The sequence below is a fragment of the Gambusia affinis genome, linkage group LG08 (genome assembly GCF_019740435.1).
Source record: "Gambusia affinis linkage group LG08, SWU_Gaff_1.0, whole genome shotgun sequence".
In the NCBI taxonomy this organism is placed as follows: Eukaryota; Metazoa; Chordata; class Actinopteri; order Cyprinodontiformes; family Poeciliidae; genus Gambusia; species Gambusia affinis.
The window spans coordinates 25,159,410-25,187,010 of NC_057875.1; the positions used below are offsets into that span (position 1 = coordinate 25,159,410).

The window sequence follows — 27,601 nt, forward strand, 5'->3', positions numbered from 1 at the left end:
TACAGTTTATTGTACATTTATTGACATTGTTGCTGGTGTACAAGGTGGTGCGTCGGTAAAACTTGCTTTTATTCTGAAAGTGAATCTAAAAAAAGAAATGACAGACATGTCATACTTTGAGTCTCATCATCAGGTGTGTAAAACATTAAAACTCCTGAAATCTGTTTAAAATATACCCAGTTGCCACGGCGATTCAGCCGTAATGAAGGTGATTGAAATATCGTGCCTGATGGGACTTTCTTTTTCAGCTTCTAAGATGGTGTGTTGGGAAATCAGTGGACAACATTTTCTCTTTTAATGCAGAAAGAAATATTTATTTTCCAATCAGGTTTCCGTGTGAATTTAAATTGCTGTCCGTTTTGGGTAAAATATTTGTCAAATTATAAAACCATTTGTAATTTCTGCTCAAAATTCATGAGTTAGAGACTGAGAGCCAAGGTTTCAGCCCACTACCGCCCCCTTCCTGTAGGACTGGGTTTTGTCAGAACATCTGGAAAACGGACTCCTCCTCAGCCTTTTACACACTCTCCTATGTTTCATTCATAACTATTCTTCCTACATCCACACAGCTGGATTATTCTTACATTTTTTTTCCCCACTGTATTACAGCTGTCAGACTGTTGGGCGACAGGTTTCTACGACGACTAGTCGAACAGCTTGTTCGCCGTGGCCTTGCCGTCGTACTTGGAACCTTTTCCATCAAACTCGGACGGAAGAATTTCGGGGTCAAACTCCTTGTAGTAGCTGTCCAGCTCGTCTCCGTGGACGAACACCTACAGCAAACAGAGCGGCTGTCAGGGACGTTTGTGCAGGAAACCACTCACGAGGCGAAATTAACGTCATATAGTGGATGAAAAAATGTTTGGACACGGCCGTTTCTAGCATTTAAGCACCTCTAGTCAATACGAAACCGTTCTTGGAGCCTCGTTGCACATAATTTAGAAGCGTATCTATACTCCCCTGAGGGCTTTTTTTTTGTTTTAATGTTTCATCAACAAACTTCAGTGTATTTTTTTAAAATCCGTTTATAAATGAGTCTGTTCTTGACTCAAGACTGACTCTTGTGTGCATTCTTTTTGCTTAAGCTCAGCCAGATTGGATGGAGAGGATCTATGAAAATCACTTTCCAAAACTCACCCAGATATTCTCAACTGTATCTGCTAGGGGTGCTCCGATAAATCGGTCAGATGATAAATCGACCTCCATCCCTTGAACTTTGGGAGATCAACCGGTATTTACATGATAAACCGATTTTATCTAGCTCTGCAAAGGTGTGAAAACCAGGTCCGCCCACCAGGTGTGCGGTTATCAATTTTGGGAGGTCATGTGTGTGACTTACTCTCTCTAGCAGCTTGCTCTTCATGAGGGGTTTCACCACGTTGTAGGTGGTGGTGAAGTACCAGGGCTGGTGGATGAAGTGCACGGCCTTGAAACGGGCTGGGAAGGAGTCCTGGTGGGACGGCAAGAGCAACGCAATGAGGCGACCCGGTCCTTAAAGAGTTTGGCGAAAGGAAAGCTGGATTACAACCCTACCTGCAACATGTCCACCATCTTCTTGAGCTCGGTTGGTTTGATCCCTGAGGCCTGCTGCATGGTGAAGCCCTTGAAGTTTTCAATGATGCAGAAGCCGTTGATCTGAGTCTCCTCGTTCTCCAGCAGCTTCTCGAGGATCACGCAGTAGGCACGCAGAATCTGAGCGCACAAGAGGTTCCCACGAAAGCCTCATCAGATCTGCTCCCAGTCGCCATGGTTTCTTAAAAACGCTTAAATTAATGCATCTATAGTTAAGGCCTTAAAATGTCTTAAATTCTTTCTGGAAAACATAAGTGGGCTTAAACACATTAATCACAGGTCTTAAATTTTGTTGTGACAGGATTATTTTAATTGTTTTTATTTTATTTTTATATACTGGCAAACGTTTGAAGCTTCTGCTAACTAGCTGCTAGTATGCCCTTGCCAGCTAGCTAGCTTTCGTGCATCTATCAAGGGTAAGTGATAAACGCAAACATTCGTTGTCGTTCATCTTGGCGCTAATATATAATACGTGCAGTTTTACAGTGTACCTTTATGTCGTTGTACAGGTCTTAAATTTAATTCATATTGGTCTTAAAAAGCCTTGAATTTGATCTGGCGAAACCTTCAAAATCCCTGAGTTACGAATCTCCTGACTAGTCCTTCTGGGGTTCCACCTCGTCAAAGGTGATCTCCTCGTAGTCCCAGTTCTCGATGTTGAAGAGCAGAACCACACGTCCGTATTTGTCTCTGCTGTGGAGGATGCCAGGGTAGCCGGCCTCGATGGTGCTGCGCACGGCCTCTGGGGTCAGGTTCTCAAACAGCTCGGGGTAATCCTTCCGGAAGCGGACATATCCTGAACGGAGAACCAAGGGGAAGGGTCAGTCAGGCCCTGCTGGGTTTTGTCTTTGAAAATGAACTAGAAAGTGTCTGACTCGGTTTATGTTTGGAGTATGAAATGGATTTATTTCATGTGGTTAAAAATGCACTTTTATGTAGGAGAAAGTAATTAGTACAGTGCAGCAGAAAATTTGATATTTCACCAACTCGGGACAGATGTTCAGATGCTCCCAGGGCTTTGCTTTTAAAAAAAAAAAAAAAAGCTAGCCATTAAAAAATTCAAGATGGACGTCATCTGGGAAGATGTAGTTTTGAACTAAGTTTGCCAGTAATATCACAGATGAATATTTCTGGTGTCACAATTGAACCCATAGAAATAACATTTCCTAATCTTTTTTTTTTTTTTTTTTTTTTTTTTTTCAAAATGGCCACCATGGCAAATTTATTTTTGCTCTAAAATTGCCAGCTATGTTTATTTGTATTTGGAGTCAATTCATAACTTATATATTTGGAACCATAAAAAACATCAAATCTACTTTTCTGATTCTAGATCTCCTTTTTCTGGAGGCCATTTTTCAAAATGGTTGTAACGGAGAAACTTCAGTTTTGACATCTGATTTTGCCACGTCATTTAAAGTTGTAGAAATAGGATGACTATAAAAGACACAATGTCACATAAAGTTCATCCAAGTCATGAAAAGGGGGAACATTTTACAGCAATTACTGATTTAAATCGCTCAAAAATGGCGGCCGTGTTGAAAAACGGCCAGCATCTTCAAATTGAAGTGACTAACGGGAAATGTAAATGGAAAAACTCGGTTTAGGATCCGAGTTTTTATGCATGAAATATTTTTACAGTAGTTTGCTGCGCTCGTATCAGTAAATCCAATGAAGCTCCTTTCAGCTTGTTGTTTTGACTCACCCTTCATGAGGTCGAAGGCTCTGGGCACGTCGTACTTCCTGGCGCGGATAAAGCGGACCAGCAGACTGTCTGGTTTCTCCCCAAAGGTGTCCTGCACCCCCTTGGCCAGGTCGTCTCCGGCTTCCGCCTTCTCCTTAATGATCGCTCGAAGCTCCTTCGCTGCCGACACGCGCTTCTCATCCGTCTCGTTCAGCTCATCTTTGGCCTGCAGGGGGAGCCAAACCTGACATTTAGCTAACAGTTCACTTAGATGAGTTTAAACACATCAGGGAAACAGAAGTGACTTGGTTTGATTTTTTTTATTTTTTATTAACCATTGTTTTAAAAATTATAGTGCTGCTGTAAGCCAGCAGACCAGAGGGCCCTGAAAATGTTCAGAGCTGTAAAAATTATTGGAGCAACTTGACCTGGAAGAAGTGCCATGTTGTTTTGTTGTTTGTTGTTTTTAGCCATAAGATAAAATTATAATAAATGGGTTTGATTTGACTTAAACTCAGACAAATATTCAGGAAATTACATCTAACAGGGTGCCTGTGGATTCTTAAAAAGTCTTAAATTTACTCAACTAAAATTAAGGCCTTAAAATTTCTTAAATTCATTGGGTTTAAAAGAAATGGGTCTTAAATTAAAATTTGGCAGGACTTGTATATTCTAAATAGTTATTGTTTTGCAGGACTTTACTGTTATGCAAAACTTTGACTTTTTTTATTGTTGTTCTTTGACTCAAGACGGCAAGAAGGTACCGGTAGCTAGATGCTAAAGCTAGCTAGTGTTTTTAAGCCAATCACTGGTAAGTCCAAATTTACCATTAACCAGCTGGACAATGTTCATCTAAACCACTGGCTCACTTCTGTTGCCAACCTCTGCCATATATTATTTATTTTGTTTTCTGTGGTGTTGAGGGTCTTAAATTTAATTCATAGTGTCCTTAAAAAGCCTTAAATTTGAGTTGGTGAAACCGGCGGAAAACCTGCTTAGAAACATTTTCCTTTCAGTGATAAAGTAAAAATATGGCTCAACTATTGAGGCAACAGTGCAGGTCTGGATACCTTCTGCCTGGTGTGGTCTGGCAGGCTGGCACAGGGTCCAAACACGGGGCCGTGGTCCTTGATGGTGAGATGCTCCAGCTTGGCCCTGAGCGCCTGCTCCTCCTCCGACACCATGCGGTAAGTTCCACTCTGAGGAGAAAGAAGAAGTCACTCAGTCAGTTTGTCCCCTTTAAACGGAGCCGTTTAAATGAACAATTATTGCCGCTGTAGAGCATCCGGTCAAATATTAATTTCTCTATTGCACAAAAGACAGACTTTTAACGATGAAAAAGTAATGGTCAGGGTAAAACTTTTTCTTTCTTTTTTTTCCCCTGCTACATATTTGATTCCTGACTCTTTCCCAGGATGCGTCTTTTCATACTTACGAGAAAGATCTGGCTCACAATGATGGTTAAAAAGTTTGCACACACTCACCAAAACCACCATACACTCCTATTGGTGTTTGGTTTTAATCCTCTTCAGGAAGTAGCTAGCGGTTTCACCGCAGAAACGGTAGAGCTCATGTAGCGATTCTGCTTTTCCATACGGACTCAGCCTGTAAATGCAGTCTGTTCATTTTCAACGGATTTAGGCTGGAGACCTTTTCCCTGTTGCAACACCCAACGGTGCTCCTGTTTCTAAGGGGAAATGAGGTGTGGAAATGGAGGCATCTCATTCTTATGTTGTTATTAAAGCTCTGCACACGTCGCAACCGGGCCTACTATCGTCTTTTTTTTTTTGGTAATGTCACCGTGCCTTGGAGCGCTTTTGTCGCGACGCCATCTTGGACATTCTCTAAATCAAAAATATGGAGCGCGTGCGACGCACCGTCACACAGACACGTTCTGGAGCCGACGAGATCCGTTGCTAGGCAGGCGCTTTAACGATTCCAAGGGATTTACCTCCTAGCAACCGGTTCTCGATTGGTGCATTAGTGCCATTGTAGATAGATAGTAAATTTCAGTCAAAAATCTCTAATCTTCTAATAAAAAAAATTGAGAACTTGTTCAACTTTTGGAAGTCTGAAATTTCCAAGTTTTTTCTTGAAAATTCCTGAGATTAATTTCAAAATGTTGAGTTTTTTGGTGGAAACTTACTCCTTTTTTTTCCTATGTACAACAGCCCTAATGTGCTAACTTATGGACTCCCATCCCAGATGTTTGCCGATGTGACATATTTCAGCTTGCACGTATCATGTTGACCTGGTGTGGATTTGGTAAACATTCCTGCATTTGAACTTCACTGAAGTCCTTCTTTGTATAATGAAAACGCTCCTTCATCCTTAATGACCTAAAATGAAACCTGGATGAAGCTAACCGCTTTGCTATGTTAATATAATTCTGTCACATGAGCTGGTTGTGCTCTTTGAGCTTTAGACATCTAATCCACATGGGTAGGAAAGCCTGTTCCCCATATTGGACCATAATCAATAGGCCTCAGTGTGTGTGTGTGTGTGTGTTTTTTTATTAATCTTGTTCACATGAGTCCAGAAAAGCCGGTAAATACACACCGAGGACGACGTGTGAACCAGGAAACCAGATTAGAAGCTCAGGCTACCGTAGCTGCTCTTTTAATTTTGGTCCCAGATTTTAAAGATGCCACACAGTGGTGCATTTTTCTTTTCTCTTCCTCTAACAAATGTTCACTCACAGTAAAAACACATCTTTTTGATGAAGCGTGGCTTTCCAGCTACTGGATGTAACCAAAAAATAAATAATCCTTTTTTTTTTCACTGAAGAAAAAAACCCACAGCTGAAACTCCTGCGTTTGTTTTGGCGGAAGTGACATCACAAAGGGCACAAGAATGGAGCCAGTCAGCTTTCATTAGTAGAAGCCATGGCCGATCTCAATGTGGATGCTGAAGTTTTTGAGTCTTTTTTGTTTTTGACTCCAAGGCGATGAGGAACGCCGTGGCGGATGGTGCAGCTGGAAGCAAATGACGACAGCGGTTGTCTTCAGACGTTAAGCTAGTAAAAACAATGTAATATTCCAGTTTAATATTCTCCATCTGACCAAATTCAACACGTTTTTGCCTCTTGTACGACGAATAAATGCAATCGCATTAAATCGTTACGCTTCCTTCCAGTGAAACCCAAAAAACGCGGGACTGTTTTTTGGCACGTACGGCTGTGATATTTGGCTACAGCTGCGCAGAATAAAATCCACTAAATCAAAAAGGGAGAAAACTACAAACGCCTCCAATCGGTTATCCGTTGCCTTACGTGACGTCATATCCTCTTTGGGGAGGGTATCTTTTAAATTGAAATTTTAAAACTAAAAATAAAAAACTGACCCTGACGTGTTGATCAATGGGTAACAAACAATACCAAAAGCGAGTTAAGTTATTTTAACAAAAAAAAAAAAAAAAAAACTGCTTTAGAAGCAGCTTTGACTGAGTAAATGTGGGGAAAATACTTACGACTACAGCCATGCTTCCTGCTCTTCCGATCGGCTTTACACGTTCTGCAGAAAAACCAGGGATTTTGTGAATTCCTGTAAATGAGAGAACAATCAACACTCTGTTAATGCGGGAACATTAATCCCCTTCATTCCGTCCTCCCCGCGCCCAGGGGAACCTGACTGAGTTATATTTGGCGCTCGCCTGTTTCTGGAGGATTTGTCAGGGAGGTTTCAGGCCTTTTCAGGTTAATGCTGAACTCGGTGGACACAAATATAGTTGTTGTTTTTTTTTTTTGGTTTGCCATCATCTCACTACTACATTTGTCGAAAGCTTTAAAATATTTTTTGCAAGTGATTTCATATCGAAAAGCTTGTAGGAATGACTGAAAACCTCCGACGAAACCTTTCCAACAAGATGAAAATCACCTTCCTCTGGAATTGAAAGAATGGTTTTCACTTCTGCCCGACATCTACAGCAGGAGGACGAAGATGCTGAGGAGAGGAAGCTTACCTGACGCAGATGCGGAGGAGAAGGCGGAGAGCGGCGAGCGGTCCGTGTGGACCAGAGGTGGAAGGGACCTGGGATTTTGTAGTGCTGGGATTAGTGGCGTCACACCAGATTACGACCAGCAGATTAGATTTTTTCAATGTTTTTTTTTTTTAAATCTCCATTCAATCAGCGTGAAAGTGGCCATAGGTGTGAGGGAAGGCGGGCGGAGGAGCCCCCCCCCCTACACACACACTCCCCCAATGAGGAAAGGAGACCCAGCGCACGTTTTCCGGTGATGCAACGTTTCGAACAAACTTCGGGATCCGATCAGATTCCAGAAGGATTCAAATGCGAGCAGCTGACGAACAAGCGGAGTCTCTGTCGACCTGCTTCACGTTTATGAATGCCGTTTAAGGTTCTTTCAAACTTCGTCTTACAACTTTAAGCGTTTGGAGTTTGAACGACCCACGAGAAGTGGCGAAGTTTATCTGTGCAGCACATTTCAGCAACGTTACGCAGCAACTCATCTTTAAACAAGCAATTCCCCAACACTGCATTTTGTCAAAAGCCGTTCTTGAGCAAACGTAAATCAAATGCGTTGCTCGTAGTTCCAGCTGTTATCAATCGAAGGCATCACTGAACTGGTGTGTTTTAGCCTGTTTACACAGTTTGGCGGGTTTTTTTTCTGGAAATCTGTTTCAGATTTGTGGAGCATAAAGTCCAAATGCTGCTTCTCCATGTTTGGTTCTGGTTCTGGAGGATCACGTTCCAAGAGCGGCCATTAGGATTCAGCCCACTGATCTCCTGCTGCCATGGAAACCTCCTTATTGTCTCCAGTGTTGTGCAGGTTTTCCTCCGGGATTTTCTTTGCATTTATCTCCATCCAGCCTCTTCGCCGCTCTGGCCGGTTTTCCTCGGCCCCTCCAAACCAAACCGTCCCCACATTATGATGCCGCCGCCACCATGTTTCACTCTGGGTATGGTGTGTTCACAACGTTTGTTTTCTTCCACACAGTGTTGTTGATGTAATTAAAAGAAAAAAAAGTTACAATTTTATATAAAATATTTGAATAAAAAACATTTTTAAATATTGATTTATTTTTTCAAAAGAGACAAAAAAAAAGTCTAAAAATCAGAGGTGCCGCTCTTTACATGATAAGTATTTACTAAAATCGGCAAGGATTCTTTCATATCGATTCGATTCATCTGGTTTTTGAACCATTCTATTGATTATAGAAGAATATATTGGCCTATATAGGCTATATATATGTATGTATGATGACAACGTTTTTTTCTCCCCCCACACAGCGGGGTGCATTTACGTGGCGGCATTTTGTTTTCCATTTCAGCTCAGACTTCCGCAAATGCGGAATCAAAACAATCCCCGAGATTACATTAAAGTCCTCGCATGTACGACAGCTGTCTGATCGCGATAATACAGGAGACAGTCACACGATAATCACCTGTACATTTCGACTGGAGCCAGTGCAAAAAGATGTAAGAAACAAATTCAAAAAGATGAGATTGTACCGCTATTGGGCTGAATTTCGTACCGGCAGTTTGTCCGTCTCACCCTCGCCGACCCCGCTGGTCCAAGCGGGCACCCGGCCAGTAATCTGCTGAATCGGCCCCGTAAAGCGGCTCCGGGGGGCCAAATCAGAAGGATTTGACAAACAATGGCCTCTCTTTTCCCCGGGGGGGCTCCGCTCTGAAATCTGTGTTTTTATTGTGGGAAAGTTTGTGTGTGTGTGTGTGTGTTTGAGAGAGAACAGGGTTTAAAGCTATTTACGGAATAAAAGAGAGCCACTGCTCTCCCAACATGTTGTCACAAAGCGGCTTTATTTGCTCACACCCGCAAAACAATCCGTAACCCACTAATTCACCGCGTGGGCAAAGCTGAGTGTTTATTTTAAGGTGAATCTAGATTGTTTTCAGTGGATTAATACGTCTTTGAGATACTAAGTATTTAAACAGCATTAGGGAATAATACTGGCTCTGTCCAACCTTACAAAGGTGGATTTTGAGACCTATTTGGACATAAAATGTTGTCATTTCCTGGTCCAGCTCTTTGTGAGACCCCCACCAGCTGATTTTGAACTAGCTTAAATTAGACGGCGCTGAGGCGTTTCATGATGCCGAGAAAAGGGAAATCTGTCAGATGGACGGAAGGTGGAGTTTTTAAAATTATGTGTTCTTAATGTGTACACCAGGAGTTTTGGAAACGTGTTTCGCTTTACCGTCTTCCTCTGGTTAAGTGAAACGTTTGTTTCTAAAGTGCAAAGTGAAGCATCCAGCGATGCTGCCTAAAGAGCCTCAACCTTTGCAATGAACTGCCTGAAGTCCCAAGGAGGACATTTCCGTAAATAAAACATTTTTAATCCAACTTTTACCCGAGTTCTCTTGGTCAAAAATGCTTTTATTCGACGTTTAATCAACTCTGAATCCATCTCGTTTTTTCTTTTCTTTTCCCGTTTCCTGTCTTAGATTCTGTCCTTTTTGTTCCAGCCTATATTCAAGACTCAAAATGGAGATTCCACATTTCAGATATTTATATTCATGCTGAGAAAGCTGCAGTATTTAACTTTTGTGTTTTTATTTTTTTTAAAAAAGAAACGGAAACATTTTTGTAAAGCCGTCCATGTCCAGGGTCCTCTGCCTTCTACAGAAATACACGGCGGTCAGAAACAACCAATCAGAGCGAGGGGGAGGGTCTCAGAACTGTCAATCATCCCAGTGTATGTTGCTTAACTCTGTTAATCAGGCTAGTTAGCATCAGCAGCTACACTAACTAGCAAACAACTAATGCCTATTATTCTATAATTGCAGTTAAGCAATTTCATTCTTAATTTTCAAATAATCCACTGTCATTTTATTCTTCCAATTTTTCCTGCTTTTAGTTTTTAGGGAGGACAACAGGCTGTTTTCAATCGGTAAAAGCGCTTTGCACCGCAATTTGTATGAAAGATGTGATGTGATGCATGACGTACAGCACTGCAACATGGTAGAGAAAACAAAGCCTGAAACTATTGCAGAAACTTTCTGAGATTAACCTAAAAACAATTGACTCTTTTCCTCTTCTTGTATCTACGAAGGCCTCAATACGCCGGTGCAAGTAACTGCATCTAAATGCACTTTCTATAAAAAGCCACGTCACAATGATTTGAACCAAACTGCTTTATTTTTCACAGCCTGAAGGCTGGTGGACAGAATACAACCAGAGGTAACGAAGCGTCACGTTTGAACAGACGACCATCACGTTTCAAACACCGCCTGTGAACGGCTGAGAGTCCACCTGAGAGCAGCACCAGAACCCGCCACTCTCTCTACCGAGTCTGGTTTAGCAGGTTTTACCCGTTTAGATCACATCCGATAGCGTCGATTATCCTCCGCCAAACTAGTAGCTCAACTAGTTTGTTAGAAATGACTGAATGAATGATTGAATGAATGTTTCGTCCATTTTTGATTCCACTCAGAAACATTCTGGTGCTTCTCACCTTCTAGACAAAAGCAGATAACAGAGAAGTGTAGCCTCAACTTTAACTGCACCATTAATGCAAAAATACAGTCAAATTCTTAATAATAAATATGACAGAAATCACAATGATTTAACTTTCAGCATCACAACAAGGAAATGAAAACGCTTCACTTGCTGTAATCTTTTCATCTTGGGGGTAAAAGAAAAAAAAAAAGATGAAAAATTCCACCGCTGAAGTTTCCGTTCCACCCTCAGGTTGTTGAATCCGAGATCCCGACCCGTTCGCCGTGAACGACGGTTTCTGCTGAAGCGGTGAACGGTCGTCACAGGCTGTCGGTCAGGACCTCGTCCGGCCAGAACTCGTCCTGCATGTAGTGATCCGAGGAGCGGGCGGTCGGCTCGTCGCCCAGCCTCCTCTCCATCTCCTGCTCCCAGGCGCCCTGCACCAGCTTGTAGAGGTCCAGCGCGGCCTGGGCGTCCTCCACCGAGCAGTGGCCCCTTCTCCCAGCCTGGACGGAGGAGCCAACAGGGGGCAGCGTGGTTAGCAGGGCTCGCTTTCCGAAAATCACTTCCTCCAGGTGTGACAGTAGGAGGGTTGTGTTACTCCCAGTAAATACCGTCTACCAGCTAAAAATAGTTTATTTGTGATTTGGTTTAAATCTAATATTCTAATCTTAAATGTTTGGGGGTTGTTTTTAGTAGCTGTCAGCAGAAAATTTAATTTGTTTAATTAATGTATCTGATGGGTTTCAGTTAATCAGCTGAATACTGGAACGTTTCAGCAATATTGTAATTTTCTGACATTAGCTGAGTTTCCGTCCACCGTGTAAACTGAGCAGTTTGACATTTCAAAAATAAATTCGCTTTATGGAAACGCAACAATTTGGGGAGGAAAAAAAAAAAACGTTAAAAATTTTGCTTCTAGGATGTGGTGTTTTTTTTGGGTCGCATTGAACCTGGATTATTTTTGCAAAAAAACAGCAATAAAACAATTTTTTAATCGACAAAGTTTTGAGCACGTTAGTAAAGGAAGGTCACCTTGTGACCGTGAACCAATTGCAGTTTTCTGGCCAATCATATATTTTTCAACAAGCATGACTCAGCGATTCAGATATATTTTTTGAATGAAAAGTCACAAAATATTACAACAAAGTCGCTCAGTTGATAACAGTTGACAACAGTGGGCGGGTCAGTCAGTGACAGGGTTTCAACATCAACTCAAATGTAAGCCTTTTTAAGACCGCCATGAATGAAATTTAAGACCTGCATCACAACTGAAATGTACGAAAGGAAACGCCATGTTTTACTTTGTACTACTGCCAGGATCTTTGCCTCAGGAACGTCGTCCAGTAATAAATTTACGCAGAGGCACAAAAGCTAGCTAGCAAGCTATCAACATGGGCACAATAGCAGCTATTTGGCATTAGCCTCAAACGTCTAGAGTCAAAGAACACAATGAATGTCTTGAGTGCAACTCAAACATTTTTCCTAACCTTAAATACCCTCCGTAAAATCTATGAATTAAACAGCGGTTGATTTATCGGCGCACCACTAGTAGGTGGTACAAAATGGCAGCATGTTAGCGCACTTGGCGAGTTTACGAGCATGCTAACGGGTAAACTGATGAAAACCGTCCTGCTGACCAGTTATTTTCACAGAAGTACACACAGAAAGTGAGAGCTGGTTAAGTCTGCGGCTCTTACCTGGATCCTCCGGTCCAGCAGCTTGTTGGCCAGCAGCTTAAGAGACGAGCGGCGTCCATGAGGGAAGCCGGCCAGGCGCCTGAGGTGTTGCGTCGTACTGGTGTCTCTGACCATGTGACTGGGATGGTCCATGTTCAGCGCCTCAAAGTCGTTGTAGATGGAATGACCCACCACCACCTTGCCTTCAAGTATAGCGAGGATCTGCAGCAGGAGAATTATACCATTTACGAAGTACAAATAGTTTGTTAGATTAAAAATGGCTGTCTTTTAGGGCTATGGAGAACAATTACTCATGTTTATGAAAGTAAGATTTTTCCTGTAGTCTTAACTAAACACCAGCTAAAGAAAAGATGTAGAAACATACAGGGAAAACATTTGGATCAAAGAGTATTTGGTTGAAAGTAGAGGCTCCAACTTTGGTCTGCTTTGTAAAACCGATTCAGAAAGATAAAACGGGAGAACGTCTCCACCAAAAATCTCTCAACTTTAGAAGTTTTCTAGAAAAAAAAAAAAAAAAAACACCCCAGAAATTTTCTTAGTTTCAAAAGTTCCACTTTTAGAAATTTTCGGAGTTTCTCAATATATGGGGTAAGAACGCTATCAAAAATAACGTGTGCGCAAATACAAAAAAAATTATGCACGTAACTTAAAAGTTGTTTGTAAATAAAACCAGTAAATCGTTACATGCCATTTTTAATTTTATTTTTTAAAAAGTTATTTTTTGTTTTCTCACCAATATTTGACTTCTGGAGTTCAGATTTTTTTTCCCCTTGCTCGAATATTTCTCAGATTAATACAAAATTGTCAATTTTCTCTTGCAAATTTTTGGGTTTTGAAACTCAAAACCATTTTTTCTTAAAAATTTCTAAGATTAATCAAGATTTATGATTTTTTTTTTCCCCCTCACAAATTGTTTACTTTTGAAGCTCTGGGTTGTTTTTTTTCTACAAAATTTCTGAAATTTTCAAGAAAAATCCCGTTTTATTTTGTAGGACAAAAAAAGCCCTTCTATACAATTGTAGATTTGGGCAAAGCTGGTAGATATGCATTAAAAACAAACATCTGTGATGGATCTTGAGGTGAACCGGACCAGCAGTACCTCCTCTTGGGCCTGGGCGAACGGTACGGCGTTGTGGAGGTGGTGCCGGCGGATCCCGCTCCAGGGCGTTCGGAAGTCCGTGACGGGCTGACACGGTCGGACATATTTATCGTACAAGACGTTGCCATGGTAGTCGACGATGCTGCAGCGGCCCAGCGCGCTGCACCGGCCACCGGGCCCGGTGCCCACCATCTCGCAGTCCAGCGCCACCACGGAGGCAGCCAGGGAGCTCGGACCGAGGCAGGGGGAGCTGCGGCCGCTGGCGGGGGGGCTGCTCTCGGAGAAGCCGCTGTCAACCTCCCAGCTGTCTCTGAGCACTGCCATCACACTGTGGTGGTCCGGCTCTGGCGCAGAGTCTAAAGTGCTGTCCGGGTTCGGCTCGACTAATCTCGCCTTCTTCATCAGCGCGTTTGCTTCCAGGGGTTCGCAAAGGGAGCGAGTCCTCTTCTTCTTCTTCCTCCTCCTGTTGGAGGTGGCGTTCACATCTTGTTTCTTTCTGACTACGGCGCTTTCCATTGCACGAATCGTCATGGACTTCTTGCACAGATACCTGTAGTTGCCAAGAAGGCCATGTGATACTTTATTTCTTTTTGACTGATCGGACATCATGTAACAAGTGTCTCATGGTCACATCTGGGGGGTTGGGGTGGGGAATCAGAAAGGAAGAATTAGTATTCACTATGGTCACAAAAATGTTACTTCGTGTTACAGAGGCTACGGTGTGAGGCCAACATTCATAGAAATTAAGCCGAGTTTAAGACAACACTTTAACTCCAAGTTTCACTCAAAGCCAGACCTGAGTACATTTCTTCAGTTTAGTTGTACTTATAGATCGCATAATACAAAGCGAATTGTGACATGATACTCTCCACATGAGCAGGTAATTTCCTTTTAAAATATTCATTTTGACAAACAGGACATGCGCCGAATTGAACACTGACGTATACAGTTGATGAAAACATAGTTTAAGTAATTTATATCGTTTACAGTTTTGTTAGTAGCTTCGATTAACTTTAAACTGTAGATATGTAAATGCAAATTGGTACAGAGATATAACAAACTAAGCTACAAAGACGGGAAAAAAACCGCTTAACAAGATATGACAAATAAACTTCAAATCATCGTGTTTTCAATACATCAGTGTTATTAGTTGTCGTTTGTAACAATTCAGATCAATTCATTTTTCAAAAGAAACCCTGAATCGTTACGTACCTTCTAAAGCTGCACGTGGACAACAGGATCATGCCCGAACAAGTTCCCTGCTGACTCCGTTCTCTTCCTCGTTCATCGTAAGTGCTCCATCTCAGCACCGCCTAGTGGTGGAATGTAGCATTACGTCAAGTACTGCCACAAAAAACAGATTATTTCACAGGTCGGTGTTCCGTCATCCATCAAAACAATCTCATGTTATGTTACTTAATTTACTGAAAATCCTCCATTTAAATCAGTCGAATATGCCGAGACATTTTGAACAGCAACTAGTGGAAACCAAATTAAAAAAAGAAAGAAAAAAAAAAAACAACATTGTTTGATATGAGGCTACCTACACATTTGACACTTATAACTCATTTTCTAGGTTTGGTTTTATACATATTGCGGTTGAGATGTTGTTGGTTCGATTCCATTTAATTTCTGCCACATTTTTAGTGTACACAAAACAGTCCAACTCTGAAAATAAGTTAATGGGGAAAAAAGAAAAACTCAACTCTGTTCACCTTTTACCAAAGATTGGTTTTAAATATTCACCCTTTGAAGTATTTTTATTTGAGAGTTAGAGATTTACTAGAAATCTCAAAATTTCTAGTAATTTTTACATTTCAAACTCAAATTTCCTTATTTTCTAGAAATGTTCAGAATTTATTGGCATAAATGTGCTCCTTTTCCTTCTCATCTATAATGGCCGTAATATGGGTAGAATCTTCTCTGGCTCTTTAACCTTCCTCTGGTGTTAGCTTTCTGCTGCCATCTGTAGTGTTAGCGGGTCATTTTGGACCCGTGTATTAAATCAGACATAAAATACCCTAAAAACAATCTTTTATCATCCAATGTTTTTCTTAACTCTTGTTTAGCTGGTTGGGCTCCCTTATCCATGAAAAGATTGGTTTTAATATTTTTTGTGCCCCCCTGGGCCTTTGTTTTAACAGCATACCCCTCGTTTTCAATGTCTAAAAAGTGGTCAAATGAACCTTAAGAGAAGAAGGCAACAAAATAATCAGTTGTTCTGTTACCTGAGTGTAACTGAGAGATATTAAAACACATTTCTTAAATGTTCAACAAAAAAAAGATTTTAATTTTAATATTATCAAATCGAGGACTACACGTTTTCCTTGGGTTTTTTTAGGGATGCTGCTTGCAGATTTGCCTGTGTAAATCTGTAGGTTCCATGCATAGCTTGTTTTAGCATCACAGGCTGCCCAGATTTTTATGCCATATTTGTCTGGCTTGCTGGGCATGTATTGCCGGAACGGGCATCTTCCTCGGAAAGGGAGAAAACGTTCATCCACTGTCACCTCTGGCCCTGGGTTGAACATCAATGGAAGGAGTTGCACCCATCTCTCCCAAACATCCGTGATGGGAGCAAGCTTGTCAGATTTGGCTCTGGTGTCTCGATTGTCAAATCTGAGGACTCTTGAGATCATCTGAAAGGTCCGAAGAGACACTGTTGCCCGGAAAATATTTCTGCCCGTTGATGCATCCCAGAGACTCTCAGTTGCCTCATTGCTGGATCTGTAAACTCCAGCCAGGAGAACACCAATGTAGGCATCCAGGTACATCTCATCAATGTCTTTCCACGTGTTGCCATGGACTTTTTTCCCCTCAAGCTTTGTCATAGCATTTATGACTTTTTTAGTGACAATGGCAAAAAAAAGATCAAAGCACGTCTTGATGTCACTTACTCTTGTCACAGCCACCCTCTTGACCCCAGGGGTCATTTTGATGATGTTTGCAGCAGCTGACCTTCCATGCACATCAGGAGGAACTGTGCTCCAACGGATGTTGCCACGTTTGGATTGGAATGATTCAATATAATCGAAAATTTTAACCGGGTCACAAATGACCCGAACACCACAAAAGTCATTTTTTTCACCAGAGCACTTTATAATTTAGTGAAAAAGAACATTTTGATTTTAATTTGTTTAAAAGGAAGTCCCTGACAAAGTCAAAAAGTTTCAACACAAAAAACAAATGTATGAAGTACTTTTATGCATGCTAAAAATCAAAACGGGTCCGTAGGGACCCTAACACCATAGGAAGGTTAAGTATTAATTTGGTGAAAGCTTTGAATTGTCACGGTGGAATAAAAACATCAGAAACAAGATTGTACAAGTCATTTAGGTTTTGTGGGCCTTTTATTTCACAATCCTTCCAAATGTACAAAAACAAAGACCAGTTACAAACAAGGAAAAAAAAAAAAAAAAAAAAAAAAAAAAAAAAATTTGTCCCCCTGTGTTGAAGAGAACAAAAACAAGTGACAGATGACTGGAAACTGGTTCGAACCAAAGTGCATCAGTCTGAGGTGTAGTAGACAGACCAGAGGAAATAGAAATCTCATTTCAAAAAAAGCTGTCCCTCTTCCCTAAAAATTTCTTATTGTGGTAAAACGGTCGGGCAGACCCTGGCCACCACCTCTCCACAGGATTCCACAGCAGCAGAGGAGCCAAGGAGCGGCCGGCTTTTTGACGTCGGCTTCAGAGCTTTTGGTAGTTCACTAAGCGAGTGGGATATAATTTTCTGTTCCCTGATTCTCCTCCTCCTCCTGTTGTTGTTGTTGTGATGTGGGGGCTCGGGGGGCGTTGAGTTTCTGTTGGGAGCCTCTATAGCTCTGACTTGTCGTCGTCCTTCTTCTTCTTCTTCTTCTTGGCGTCCTCTGGCACCACTAAGGGGTTGGTGGCCTCTCTCTTCAGGTAGGAAATGAAGTCGCTCACCTCTCGACCTCCCTGCACAGACAACGGCGGGATGTTCTCTTTATTTGATAGGGACAAAGTACCAACTGCCAACATGTTCAGACGTTAGCATTTATAGCTGTGGCTAACGCTCGACGCCCAGAGGCGTTACAACCAGGTAGTCCGCGACTCACCTCGTATCTCTTTGGGCTCATTTTGCGTCCAGCAGGGGAGAAGTAGATTGTGGGGAATCTGGGGAGACAGAAGAAAAAAAAGAAAAAAAAAAATCATGAAATTAAAATACAACTGTTAATTCTTAAAACGAGGAAGTAAAAAACAAAAAAACCCCAGAGGACTTACCCGCTGACTTCATATGGAGATGGCACGTCGTTAGCTGTGGCGTCCATTTTGGCAATAACAACATTGGGATCGTCGGCCAGCTGCAGAACGAGAAGCGACCCGTTAAGATCAATTCAAAAGGAAAACAAAATGGTGGATATTAACAGTGATATTCAAATTACACTCAAAGTTTTGAAAACGTTTTCTCTCAAACAGTAAAGCAGGAATATTTCAACTAAACAGCAGAGTGTTAAACGCTGCCGTGTTTTCATGACGGTTTTTAAAGAGGTTTCAGGGAAACGTGATGAGCAGTCCTGACAGGCTGACGGTAACCAAGGAAACGTTTAGACGGTTGTGATCTTCACATTGATCTGCTTTAAGAGAGTTTAACTTGGCACTCTTTGGTCTGTGTTGGGAAACAACCTGCTTCGACTGAAAAATGTTAAAACCATCAGTGTAGCAAATTAAGCTAGCCAGAACGTTCCCTAAACATTCACAATAAGAGTCTTAGAATAAGATAAAAAAAGGAAAATAAAATTGCTTCAAGTGTTTCTATTTTCCCCACTCAAAAAAAACCAAAACAAAATAAAACACCCGAGTCTGGTCGCTGGTGCATTGTGGGTCCAGTCAGTAGATTCTTTAAAAGACAATGGCCTCAAAACAATAATATCGTTTATCGCAATAAATTCTCAGACAATTTATCGAAGATAGTTTGTTATCATCACAGCCCTACAAGTCCAGAGATCATTTCACAACAAATTCTAAATAAAACATGTTGAAGCAGCTCCATTTTCAACTTCTAACAAGTGAAACGAGGCTTTTCTGAGATTTTGATAAGTTCAAGATCGACGGAGTCGACGAGGGAGCGATTCTTTTCACAGCCGCTGCTCACCTCCATGTTTACACCAACACCAGAAACTCACACATTATTAATGTCATGTTTGGTTATGAGGGGTTCAGTGTGAGAGTTCAGCAAAATGAGGACAAATCACAGATAACTGGCCTTCAACAAGAGCCAATAAAGTTGATGAAATTAGTAGTTTTACTGGCTAAAGATAAAAAAGAAAGGATCCTACCTTCTCTCCCAGCTCCTTGTATTTGGGCTCCAGACTCTTGCAGTGGCCGCACCACGGCGCGTAGAACTCGATGAGGACGTCTTTGCTGTCGTCGTTGACGATGGAGTCAAAGTTCTCAGCCACCACAACCTGGAAACACAGAGGCAACGGGCTCAGACCAAACCTGCACTTAGTCTGCCGCTGACCGGAACCAGCACAGAACCAGCACAGTTCCACCTGGACCGGCTCCAATCTACGTTCACTGATCAGTGGATGAACTACAACCAAGATCCCAACATCGTCACTCTTCAGTGTGGAAGCAGTTATTGCAGGAAGTAAAGCTAAAAACGTAAACGTTGCACACATTTTAAACTTAAAGTAACTCCTGTCTCTACTGGGAAGTTTTGCTTGACAACTAAACTTGGGAAGAACATCCTGTGTGTTGCAGGAAGGGTTCTGATTAAAACAAATAAAATCTGCTCAACCATCAGAGCCACAAGCAAACAGGAAACTCTTACAGTCCCAACTGACCCAACTAGAGACTCTTCTCTCCAAATGTTCCCACATATTCATAACCAGCCTGGACAGAAAAATTTAAAAAATAAAAAAAGTCATTTATTTATTTACAGTCAAAGAAAAAAAATAAATAGTTCCACAAAATTGGTGATTGCTCGGTTTTCTTTAAATTAATCAAACAAGTACAAAACTGACAGACAGACAAGGCCACTAGAGATGGGTAATTAATCAATTATCAAGTCATTAATTCAAATTTACAGTTTAGGAAGATTTACTTTTTTTGGAAAATCTGTATCCCCCTCCCTACCATCACGCTATTTGGCCTGTCGTTGTTTAGAGCGGATCGGCTCACCATCTTACTTTACAGCTTATATTTATTTAGATTTTGAATTGAGATCAATTTGCAGAAAGGATTACCAATGGAAAATAAAACTTAGAAACAGAGGCGATTCTAGCTCCTTTTTAGGGGAGCTTTAGCACTCAGCACCCAGGAATAGGATTACCACCCCTCTGTAAAATACAGTTAAATGTCACGAATCGTATCGAACAGACACATAACTGTCCGATAGACACGCCTGTCACACACAAAGACTAAATGTTACAATAATTACCAAAATAAAACACAGGAGGGCGTGCTGTGGTGGCATAGGGGATAGCGTGACCCACATTTGGAGGCCTTCAGTCCTCGACGCGGCCGTCACGGGTTCGATTCCCGGACCCGGCGACATTTGCGCATGTCTTCCCCCCTCTCCTCTTAGCCTACTGTCATATAAGGGACACTGGAGCCCACAAAAAGACCCCCTGGTGGGGGAGAAAAAAACAAAACAAAAAAAAAACCACGAAATGTTAAGGTCAGCTAAATTGTCGTAGGGGGAGGAGCTAAAGGACCCCAGAACGCTACGGACCAACGCTGAACGTCACGGTTGCCTAGAGACTATGCAGCCGCAGTGAGCTGCTGTCGACCCGCGTCTTTTTAAATTACCACCCGATACGCCACCGTCCTTAGGAGCAAAAATACAGACGTGAGGAGGAAGACGCAGATTCCAGGCTGAACAATGTCAGTGAGGATGGATAACGTGTCCATCGATGGACAGAAAAGTCTAACTGTAAAGAACAGAGCAGAATGTTAGGCTGTTTCTGTGAGAACAGAAAGGTGTTTGGTACTGGAACCATGACAGACTCACTTCATGAACTGAAATAGTAAAACCCCGACTTATAATTTCTACTTTTCCATAGATGGAAATTCATTCTTGTTTAAAGAAAAGGGGCCAAACGTTCAGATAAAAATAAGGGTAATGCAATTTCTAAGTATGATTTTCAAATAAAGTTCAGGTTAAGGACTAGTAAGAACTAGTCATTAACCTTCTACCTTGATAAACTGGTTTTAGGTTTATTAATCCTATGAATTTAATAAAATGTTCTTCAAATGAAATGCATAGTTTTGAGTAGATGTTATTTTTATTTCTACACTAGGACTCTGTCACTCCACAGCTGCTCGTGTCTCATTAATGTTGGCAGGTATGATGTGGTCTGATTCAGTTATATATATATATATATATATATATATATATATAAAGTGATCAGTCCTCTGATTTTACTCCTTGTAGGTACATGTTTAAGTAAAATGAAGATTGTGGAACTACTGACAACCCGTCTCTGAAATTCCAAGCAAAAACTTAGTATTTATTTTCAGAAAATGAGAAAAGGTCAAATAAAAAAAGATGCAGGGCTTTCAGACCTTGAATAATGCAAAGAAAAGTTTATATTCATTTAGAAAGAACAAAACTAATGTTTTAGCTCAGGAAGAGTTCAGAAATCAATATTTGGTGGAAGAACCAGGAGGTTCTCAATGGGGTTCAGTGCAGTGGGCTCTTCAGTTTTCCAGACCTGTAGGTAGTTAACAGTTTTAGTTGGACAAAACTATTTAATTTCGTATGTGAATGTATGTTTGGAGAAATGCTCCATCGAATAACTTCTCTTGGGCCTTAGCCCTTCTAGGATCTGACCCTAAAGGTCAGATCCTAGAACCGCCCCTGCTTAGAAATACTTTATTGACCCCAAAGGGAAATTAAACAGAACTCATTAATTCAAGACTCTTCAGAGAGTTGCTGTAGATCCTGATGACTGTGTAGCAGTCTGTCCCACAGCAAAGAGGCCTTTGACTGAAGACACTGTTTATCCACTAAAGTCATGCTGAAGATGCTAAGGGTTATCCACAATATTTTTATTATTAACAAATAAGTTAGAATACATTTCTAAAAATTTGACATTTGTATTTTTTTCCCCCCACCAGGGGGTCTTTTTGTGAGCTCTAGTGTCCCTTATATGACAGTAGGCTGACAGGAAAGGGGGGAAGACATGCGGCAAATGTCACCGGGTCCGGGAATCGAACCCGCGACGAGGACTGAAGGCCTCCAAATGTGGGTCGCGCTATCCCCTACGCCACCGCTGCACGCCCACATTTGTATTTTTTTTAATAAAAGGGGCTATTTGTTTTTTTTTAATCCATATTTTCCATCGCTTACAGTCAGAGGAAACAACGTTGGCATTGTCAGGCAGAATTCCAGGAATCCCTCACCTTAACGGGCCCGTCGTTGTTTTCAGGGACGGCCTCCGACTTGAGGTAGCGCTTCAACTTCCCGTCAAAGTAGTCCTGCAGGAAGCGCTCCAGAGCCTTTCCGTCTCGGCTGCAGGTGACAAAAGCAGAAGATATCAGAGGAGAAAAAGAAACAAACAAACAAAAAAAGATATTAAAGTGAAGCTCGGTGGACTGACGAGAACTCCTCGCTCATGACGTATTTGTCTCCCTTGGCGGTGCGGATGGCGACGACGGGCAGCTCCCCGGAGCCTCCGTCCAGGCCGAAGTCGGACAGGTCGTGGCTGAACTGGTTCTTGTTGGCGACGGCGAAGTTCAGCTTCTTCCCCTGGTCCAGGAAGCTCTTGGCCACCTTCATCACCCTGGGTGGAGAAGGGCCAAAGAGGGAGAAGTGTGTGAAGGAAGCCGGGTCGGCGCGCGGCGCGGAGGAACGCCCGAGACGCCCACCTGTTCCTCCAGTAGTTGGAGCCTTTGGGGTTTTTGTCATAGTCGACGTCGTAGTATGCCACCAGAAGGTCTTTCCCCTTCAGCTGGTCTTTGTTGTCGTCCGTCAGGTGGGGACAGATTCCGAAGCTAGGACGGAGGAAACGGGAAACTATCAGTGGCTGCGTTTCTCTCGGCCTTCAAAGGTGACATTTTGAAAATAAATTTGCTCAGATGAGACTTAACAAGTCTCATCTTTGCGACGAGATGAGATTGTGCATCACAAAACTGCAATAAAACACGTTTCTTTGCCTCACACAAGTCCCGTGATCAACCACCGGCTGTTACTATTGGTGGAAAAGACGAAGACAGGAATGATGATTTTTAATGACTGCTCATGTCACGTGTGATTTTAATTACATTTCTTGTTTAATGGAAACGCAGCAATCACAAAATTGTGTCCAATAATTAATTGGTTAATTAGAAAAATAAATTAATAAACACCTCAGCCCTACAATCTGTGAGCTTTCCACATGTTGATGTCAGGAGTCTGTTTCCAGCTGCAAATGCATCTTTTGCTACAAATGATCAAGTGTGCACTAAGAATGATGCCAATACACATTCATATGTTCTCATTTAAAAAAGAAATTACTTTTTTTAATGCATCTCTTAATGCATTTCTAATACTGGATAAAAGTCTTAAGTGAAAAGTCTGCAGAATGTGCCAATTGATCGATTCCTGAAGTGATCGACGGCTGCACTCACATGTTGTCCTGGATGAATCTCTTGATTTTATTGCTGGTGAATTTGTCCTCGTCGAATTTCACGGAGTCGTCTTCGAACTTGCTGGAGAGACGTGGAGGACGGAACAGGACGACTCCCCTGCGATCAGACACAGGAAACATCCTCGCTAAAATACGTCGCTTCATCTTTAAACTTCAGAACCATTTTCACGCTCCCTCTAATCTCCCCCAGTTTCCCGACGTGTGACGCAGGAACTCACTCTCCGCCGTGGCTGCTGAGCAGGGCCTCGGCGTTGGAGTGGGCGAAGCGGTAGTCGTCCCTCAAGGCGCTGGCGGCCTTCAGGAACTCTGTCTGCTCCGAGCTCTTGTCGTCAGCGAAGAAACCTGACGAGAGAAAATTCAGAACAAACATTTTTAACATTAAGCTGGCCGATTAAGCGCGGGGCGGATCGGACGCACGACCAGGCCTTACCGATCACGCTGGCGTCTTGATCTGCTATGAACTTCTCAAAGTCTCCCTCGGTCTTGAGCTCCACTGAAGCTGGACCCGCCTGCTTCTTCAGGAAACTAACAATCCCGTCTTTACAGGACAAAAAACAACAACAACAAAAAGGTTACCAAAAAGACAGTTTAAAACCCACATTTGTAATCAAATATATTTTATGCCTCATGAACTTTCACATTGTTGTTGCTTTAGAACTCTGTTGTATTTATTGTAGCTCTACGTGACAGACCAAGTCCATTTGTTTTTTCTCCTTCAATTAAGACAAAAATAATTGTTAATGAAAGTTTTTTTTGACTGCAATAACTTTGTTGTTGACAGCCAAACATGGATTAGTAGATGACCACAGATCCAAAACAGAAGGGTTTTTACATTTGCCTTTTCAAAAGAAAAGTCCACAGTTTCCTACGTTTTTGTTCATGACAAACGTTTTCCATTTAGTGGCTCTACAAAAAAAAAAGAAACAATCGTTATTCTTAACGATGAGACCAGGACGTGTGTCACTCTGGATGTTTGTCGTCTTGCTTTCTATAAATAGCTAATAAGAGTTTTACCAAATATCTTTGATGTTGAGACTTAAATTTGTTGATGAGAATTTCAACTTTATAAGGAAAAGCTGCATTTCAGTACCAGATGGACCGGTGGGGACAACTCCAACTTAATATTCGGGGCCACATAAGAATCAATTAAAGAGCCACAAACAGACCCCTGGCCGCTCTTTGTGTGACCTGGATGCATATTCTGATCCTTTTAGTCTCCGTTTGACTTCCTCTACCGTTTATACTGAACGTCTGTGAGCTGCAAGGGAAGACAAACTTCCTTCGTCTTCAGAATTGGACAAAGGAAATTTGTGCACACAATCTACACCAACAAACCCACTTCTGGATTTCCAAAGAGAAATCTAAAAAAATGTGATGCGTGTTTGTATTAAGGTCCCTGAGTGAATACGCTGCAGAAACAGCCGTCACTCCGACTTCCGCTGCATGTTTTCTGGGTTATGCCTCCACCAGCTCACCATTTGGCCAATTCCTTGCAGAATAACTGGAGCTCAGGTTGGGCGCAAAGCATCTGAACAATGAGTACCGGTCCATTATGAAAACTTATAACCCAACTTTGCTTTAAAAAAAAAAACAAGGGGGTGGGAGGGGGACTAAGAATCCACCTTTTTCGCTTCTGATAGCAATGCAGAAGTCTTGTGTTAAGTATCAGACGATACCAATCTGATGGGGGGTGGGAGGAACAGGGCTGAATTGACTTAAAAAGTTTCTTTTTTTAAATAATAACAAAATAAAATAAAAATATAAAACAGACAAATGCACTAAATTACAACTACATTTGAAAACTCTGCATCAGTACGGCACACTTGCATGCACCAATAGCTTCACAAGATTGGTCAAAGATGTAAAAACAACATTAATTTATTCAGTCAGTGCAATTGGGAGTAAAGCAGCCAATGTAAAGTAAATAATAAAAAAAACTGGCAAAAACAATAGATTAACTACATTGGTCAAACATGTTTTCAATATTGGGACCAATACTAATATTGAAAACAATATTCTAACACACATAAGAAAAAAAAACAACCCCCAAACAAACAAGGTAGAATACCTGCAGTTCTGGGACCATCGTAGGGACCAGATTCCTCTCCGTCCCTGAAGATCTTCAGCGTTGGGTAGCCACTGACGCCATATTTGCTGCATGTGTTGCTGTTGGCTGTGCAGTCAACCTGCACAGTAGCAAGCAAACCGTTAGCAAACACGACCGCTAGCAAACAGTTGGTAACGCAGAAGGATGACACCATCGCTTGGAAAATCCAACTGCGTTGCGCAATACCTTGGCAAGCGACACGGTGCCTTTTAGGCGCGTGGCTGCTGTCTCGTACTCGGGGGCGAGACGTTTACAGTGACCACACCTAAAGGACAAAGAGGACATGGACCAGTCAAACAGGAGGACAATTTACACATCGGATCGGAGGCAGGGAAGGAGCTGAAGGTTCAAGGAACCTGATACTTCTGCATAATAAGGAGATTTAACTAAGCTTGTTGAAGAGAACGATAGGTGGAAAGTTTATTTTTTCCTTTTTTTTAAGGAATAATTCTAAAACACATTTTCAGAGTAGAACATTTTTGTATTGATGTTTCTTTTTTACAGTTAAGCAGAGCTGTAAAGCTTCATATCTAGCAACCTATAGCTTGAGTGGAAAACCTTTAATAATTTTATTGAACCAAGAATATTGGAACAAAACAATAAATCTAGAGGTGCATTATAGAAAAAAAAGTCCTACAAAATATACATTTGAAATAAAACATTTCACTTAGAAAAAAATTCCAGTTTGTTTCAAGATGTTTACTGCAAAGAATAATAAAACAAGTAACAGTAACAAAGGATTGATAAATTGGCTGCAACTAATTTTTTGGTGTCTGATTTAAATATATTAATTAAAATATACTGTTAAAATGATAAGATACAAGAACAAAAAAAAGGCTGTGTGAGCAAATAAAACAAAAAGATGTATACAGTGCACATTAGTTTGGTCTTTAACATATTGTCACCTTCCTAGGTGACAATAGGCTTAAGTAATTTTTCCCAAAGTTATTTTCTCTAGAAAGAGAGAGAAAAAACACTTCTTGAATGGAATCCACGTAAAAAATTATTATTAACATTTTTATTAAACAACTTCTTAATATAAATTTTTGCTTACTTTTAAAGTAAATCTTCTTGTATGAAGTCTGACCTATTTTTTTAATATTTGTTCAAGTTTGGCACCGTAGAAACACGTCAAATATGTCGTTGACCAATCAGAGGTGGACACCAAAACTTCCCTAACCAATCAGAGCATTACAACTATCACATGACACGCCCCCAACTTCCTTATAGCCTCATTCTCTTGTATTACGGAGAATTACAAAACCTAAACTAGATGGTAATCAACAAACATGTTACATTTTAACAGCCGCAAGTCCCATTAAGCTATAATATTCACTAAATTAGTCAATTAATTTAAATACCGCTATTCGTATAGCCTCAGGCGTCCACCGCTAGCTAACATGCTAACATTTGGTCTGCAGCCAACAAGCAGGATTTGACAGTCCCGACTTTAATAAAAATAAAATACATACACCGCAATAAATAAAAGCAATTCAAATGCTCACAGACTGAACACATTTTTAATTCGACATTTCTGCAGATTAGACTCCATTTTACCGCGATGCGACGGCGTATTTTCATTAGAAATAACCAAAGACGCCGTTCCGACACCCTGAATGAAACCTGCAGAAACTCACCAAGGTGCAAAGAACTCCACGAGAAGGAGCTCATGGTCTCCAATCCTGCTTTCGAAATCGTCATCCGTGAACTCCAGCACATCACTGGCCCGGCTGAACCCGGCGAGAGCGGCCAAAAATATCAGCCTCAACATGGCACACCGAGAAGGCTAACAGTCTCTTGGCCTCTATGACACAAAAACTTCAGGTTGCAGATGTGAGTGGTGGCCGGCCCGTCTTCAGCTCTTCAAAAAGCCGCAGGACACTCAGAGCAGGGCCGAGACTGAAAGAGAAAGGGGACGAAGGAGGAGGAGGAGATGCTCTCAAGCTGCACGGCCTCGTCCCGTAATCATAGTGTGGCAGCCTCCCATTGGTCGATTCGCTGCGTCGCTCAGCTCTGACTGACCAATGAGATTTCGGGAAATCAAACGTCGACGATCGTGAACCAATCGGGGTCGGACAAAGGTGCGTATTACACGCGGAAATTAAGACGTTAATACTTCACTTGAAATTTTGTGTTATTCACAAACTGCACAAATGTTTTCTTTACGACTGACAGAGACTAATGACGTGGCCCCACTCCCGGGTTAATAAAGCCGTATTGAGAGCCGTAATTTGTGTTAAATTGGGAATCATGGAGACTGCCAGTATAACGACCCAGTTTATGGGAATGCACTGCAGTGCTTTGCAGCGGTATTCTCACCCCTTGAACTGCTTCACATTTTGTCATCATTTAAACGTATTTAAAGAGGCTCCCCCCCCCAAGTTTATGTTTAGCAAATTTAAGCAACTAAAAACAGATAATACAGAA

At 41.6% G+C, this 27,601-nt stretch overlaps 3 protein-coding genes across 6 annotated transcripts; all 3 read right to left on the reverse strand.

The window, feature by feature from the left end:
* Positions 1-48: 48 nt before the first annotated feature.
* rlbp1b (retinaldehyde binding protein 1b) lies at positions 49-8,764 on the reverse strand. Of its 4 annotated transcripts, none has more exons than XM_044123541.1 (8): positions 8,746-8,764; positions 6,722-6,795; positions 4,324-4,452; positions 3,275-3,479; positions 2,190-2,368; positions 1,534-1,692; positions 1,340-1,450; positions 49-773 (listed from the first exon to the last, which is right to left on the reverse strand). In XM_044123541.1, exons 2-8 carry the CDS (start codon positions 6,731-6,733, stop codon positions 645-647), a joined length of 924 nt encoding a protein of 307 aa, XP_043979476.1. In that variant the 5' UTR covers positions 6,734-6,795; positions 8,746-8,764; the 3' UTR covers positions 49-644. The 4 variants fall into 4 exon arrangements, with proteins under 4 accessions (XP_043979476.1, XP_043979477.1, XP_043979474.1 ...); XM_044123542.1 differs by lacking the exon at positions 8,746-8,764 and adding an exon at positions 7,214-7,410 and having other exon boundaries at positions 6,722-6,765; XM_044123539.1 differs by lacking the exon at positions 8,746-8,764 and adding an exon at positions 7,214-7,409.
* Positions 8,765-10,351: 1,587 nt separating this feature from the next.
* On the reverse strand, positions 10,352-14,797 carry isg20 (interferon stimulated exonuclease gene). Its single transcript, XM_044123543.1, has 4 exons — positions 14,682-14,797; positions 13,470-14,102; positions 12,371-12,571; positions 10,352-11,176 (listed from the first exon to the last, which is right to left on the reverse strand). Exons 2-4 carry the CDS (start codon positions 14,076-14,078, stop codon positions 10,991-10,993), a joined length of 996 nt encoding a protein of 331 aa, XP_043979478.1. The 5' UTR covers positions 14,079-14,102; positions 14,682-14,797; the 3' UTR covers positions 10,352-10,990.
* Positions 14,798-16,791: 1,994 nt separating this feature from the next.
* On the reverse strand, positions 16,792-27,512 carry pdia3 (protein disulfide isomerase family A, member 3). Its single transcript, XM_044125278.1, has 13 exons — positions 26,812-27,512; positions 25,361-25,439; positions 25,136-25,253; positions 23,498-23,605; positions 23,286-23,409; positions 23,048-23,164; positions 22,307-22,432; positions 22,039-22,221; positions 21,842-21,950; positions 18,769-18,897; positions 17,714-17,793; positions 17,548-17,605; positions 16,792-17,407 (listed from the first exon to the last, which is right to left on the reverse strand). The coding sequence occupies exons 1-13, from the start codon at positions 26,943-26,945 to the stop codon at positions 17,285-17,287; spliced, it is 1,488 nt and encodes a 495-aa protein (XP_043981213.1). The 5' UTR covers positions 26,946-27,512; the 3' UTR covers positions 16,792-17,284.
* Positions 27,513-27,601: the final 89 nt, after the last annotated feature.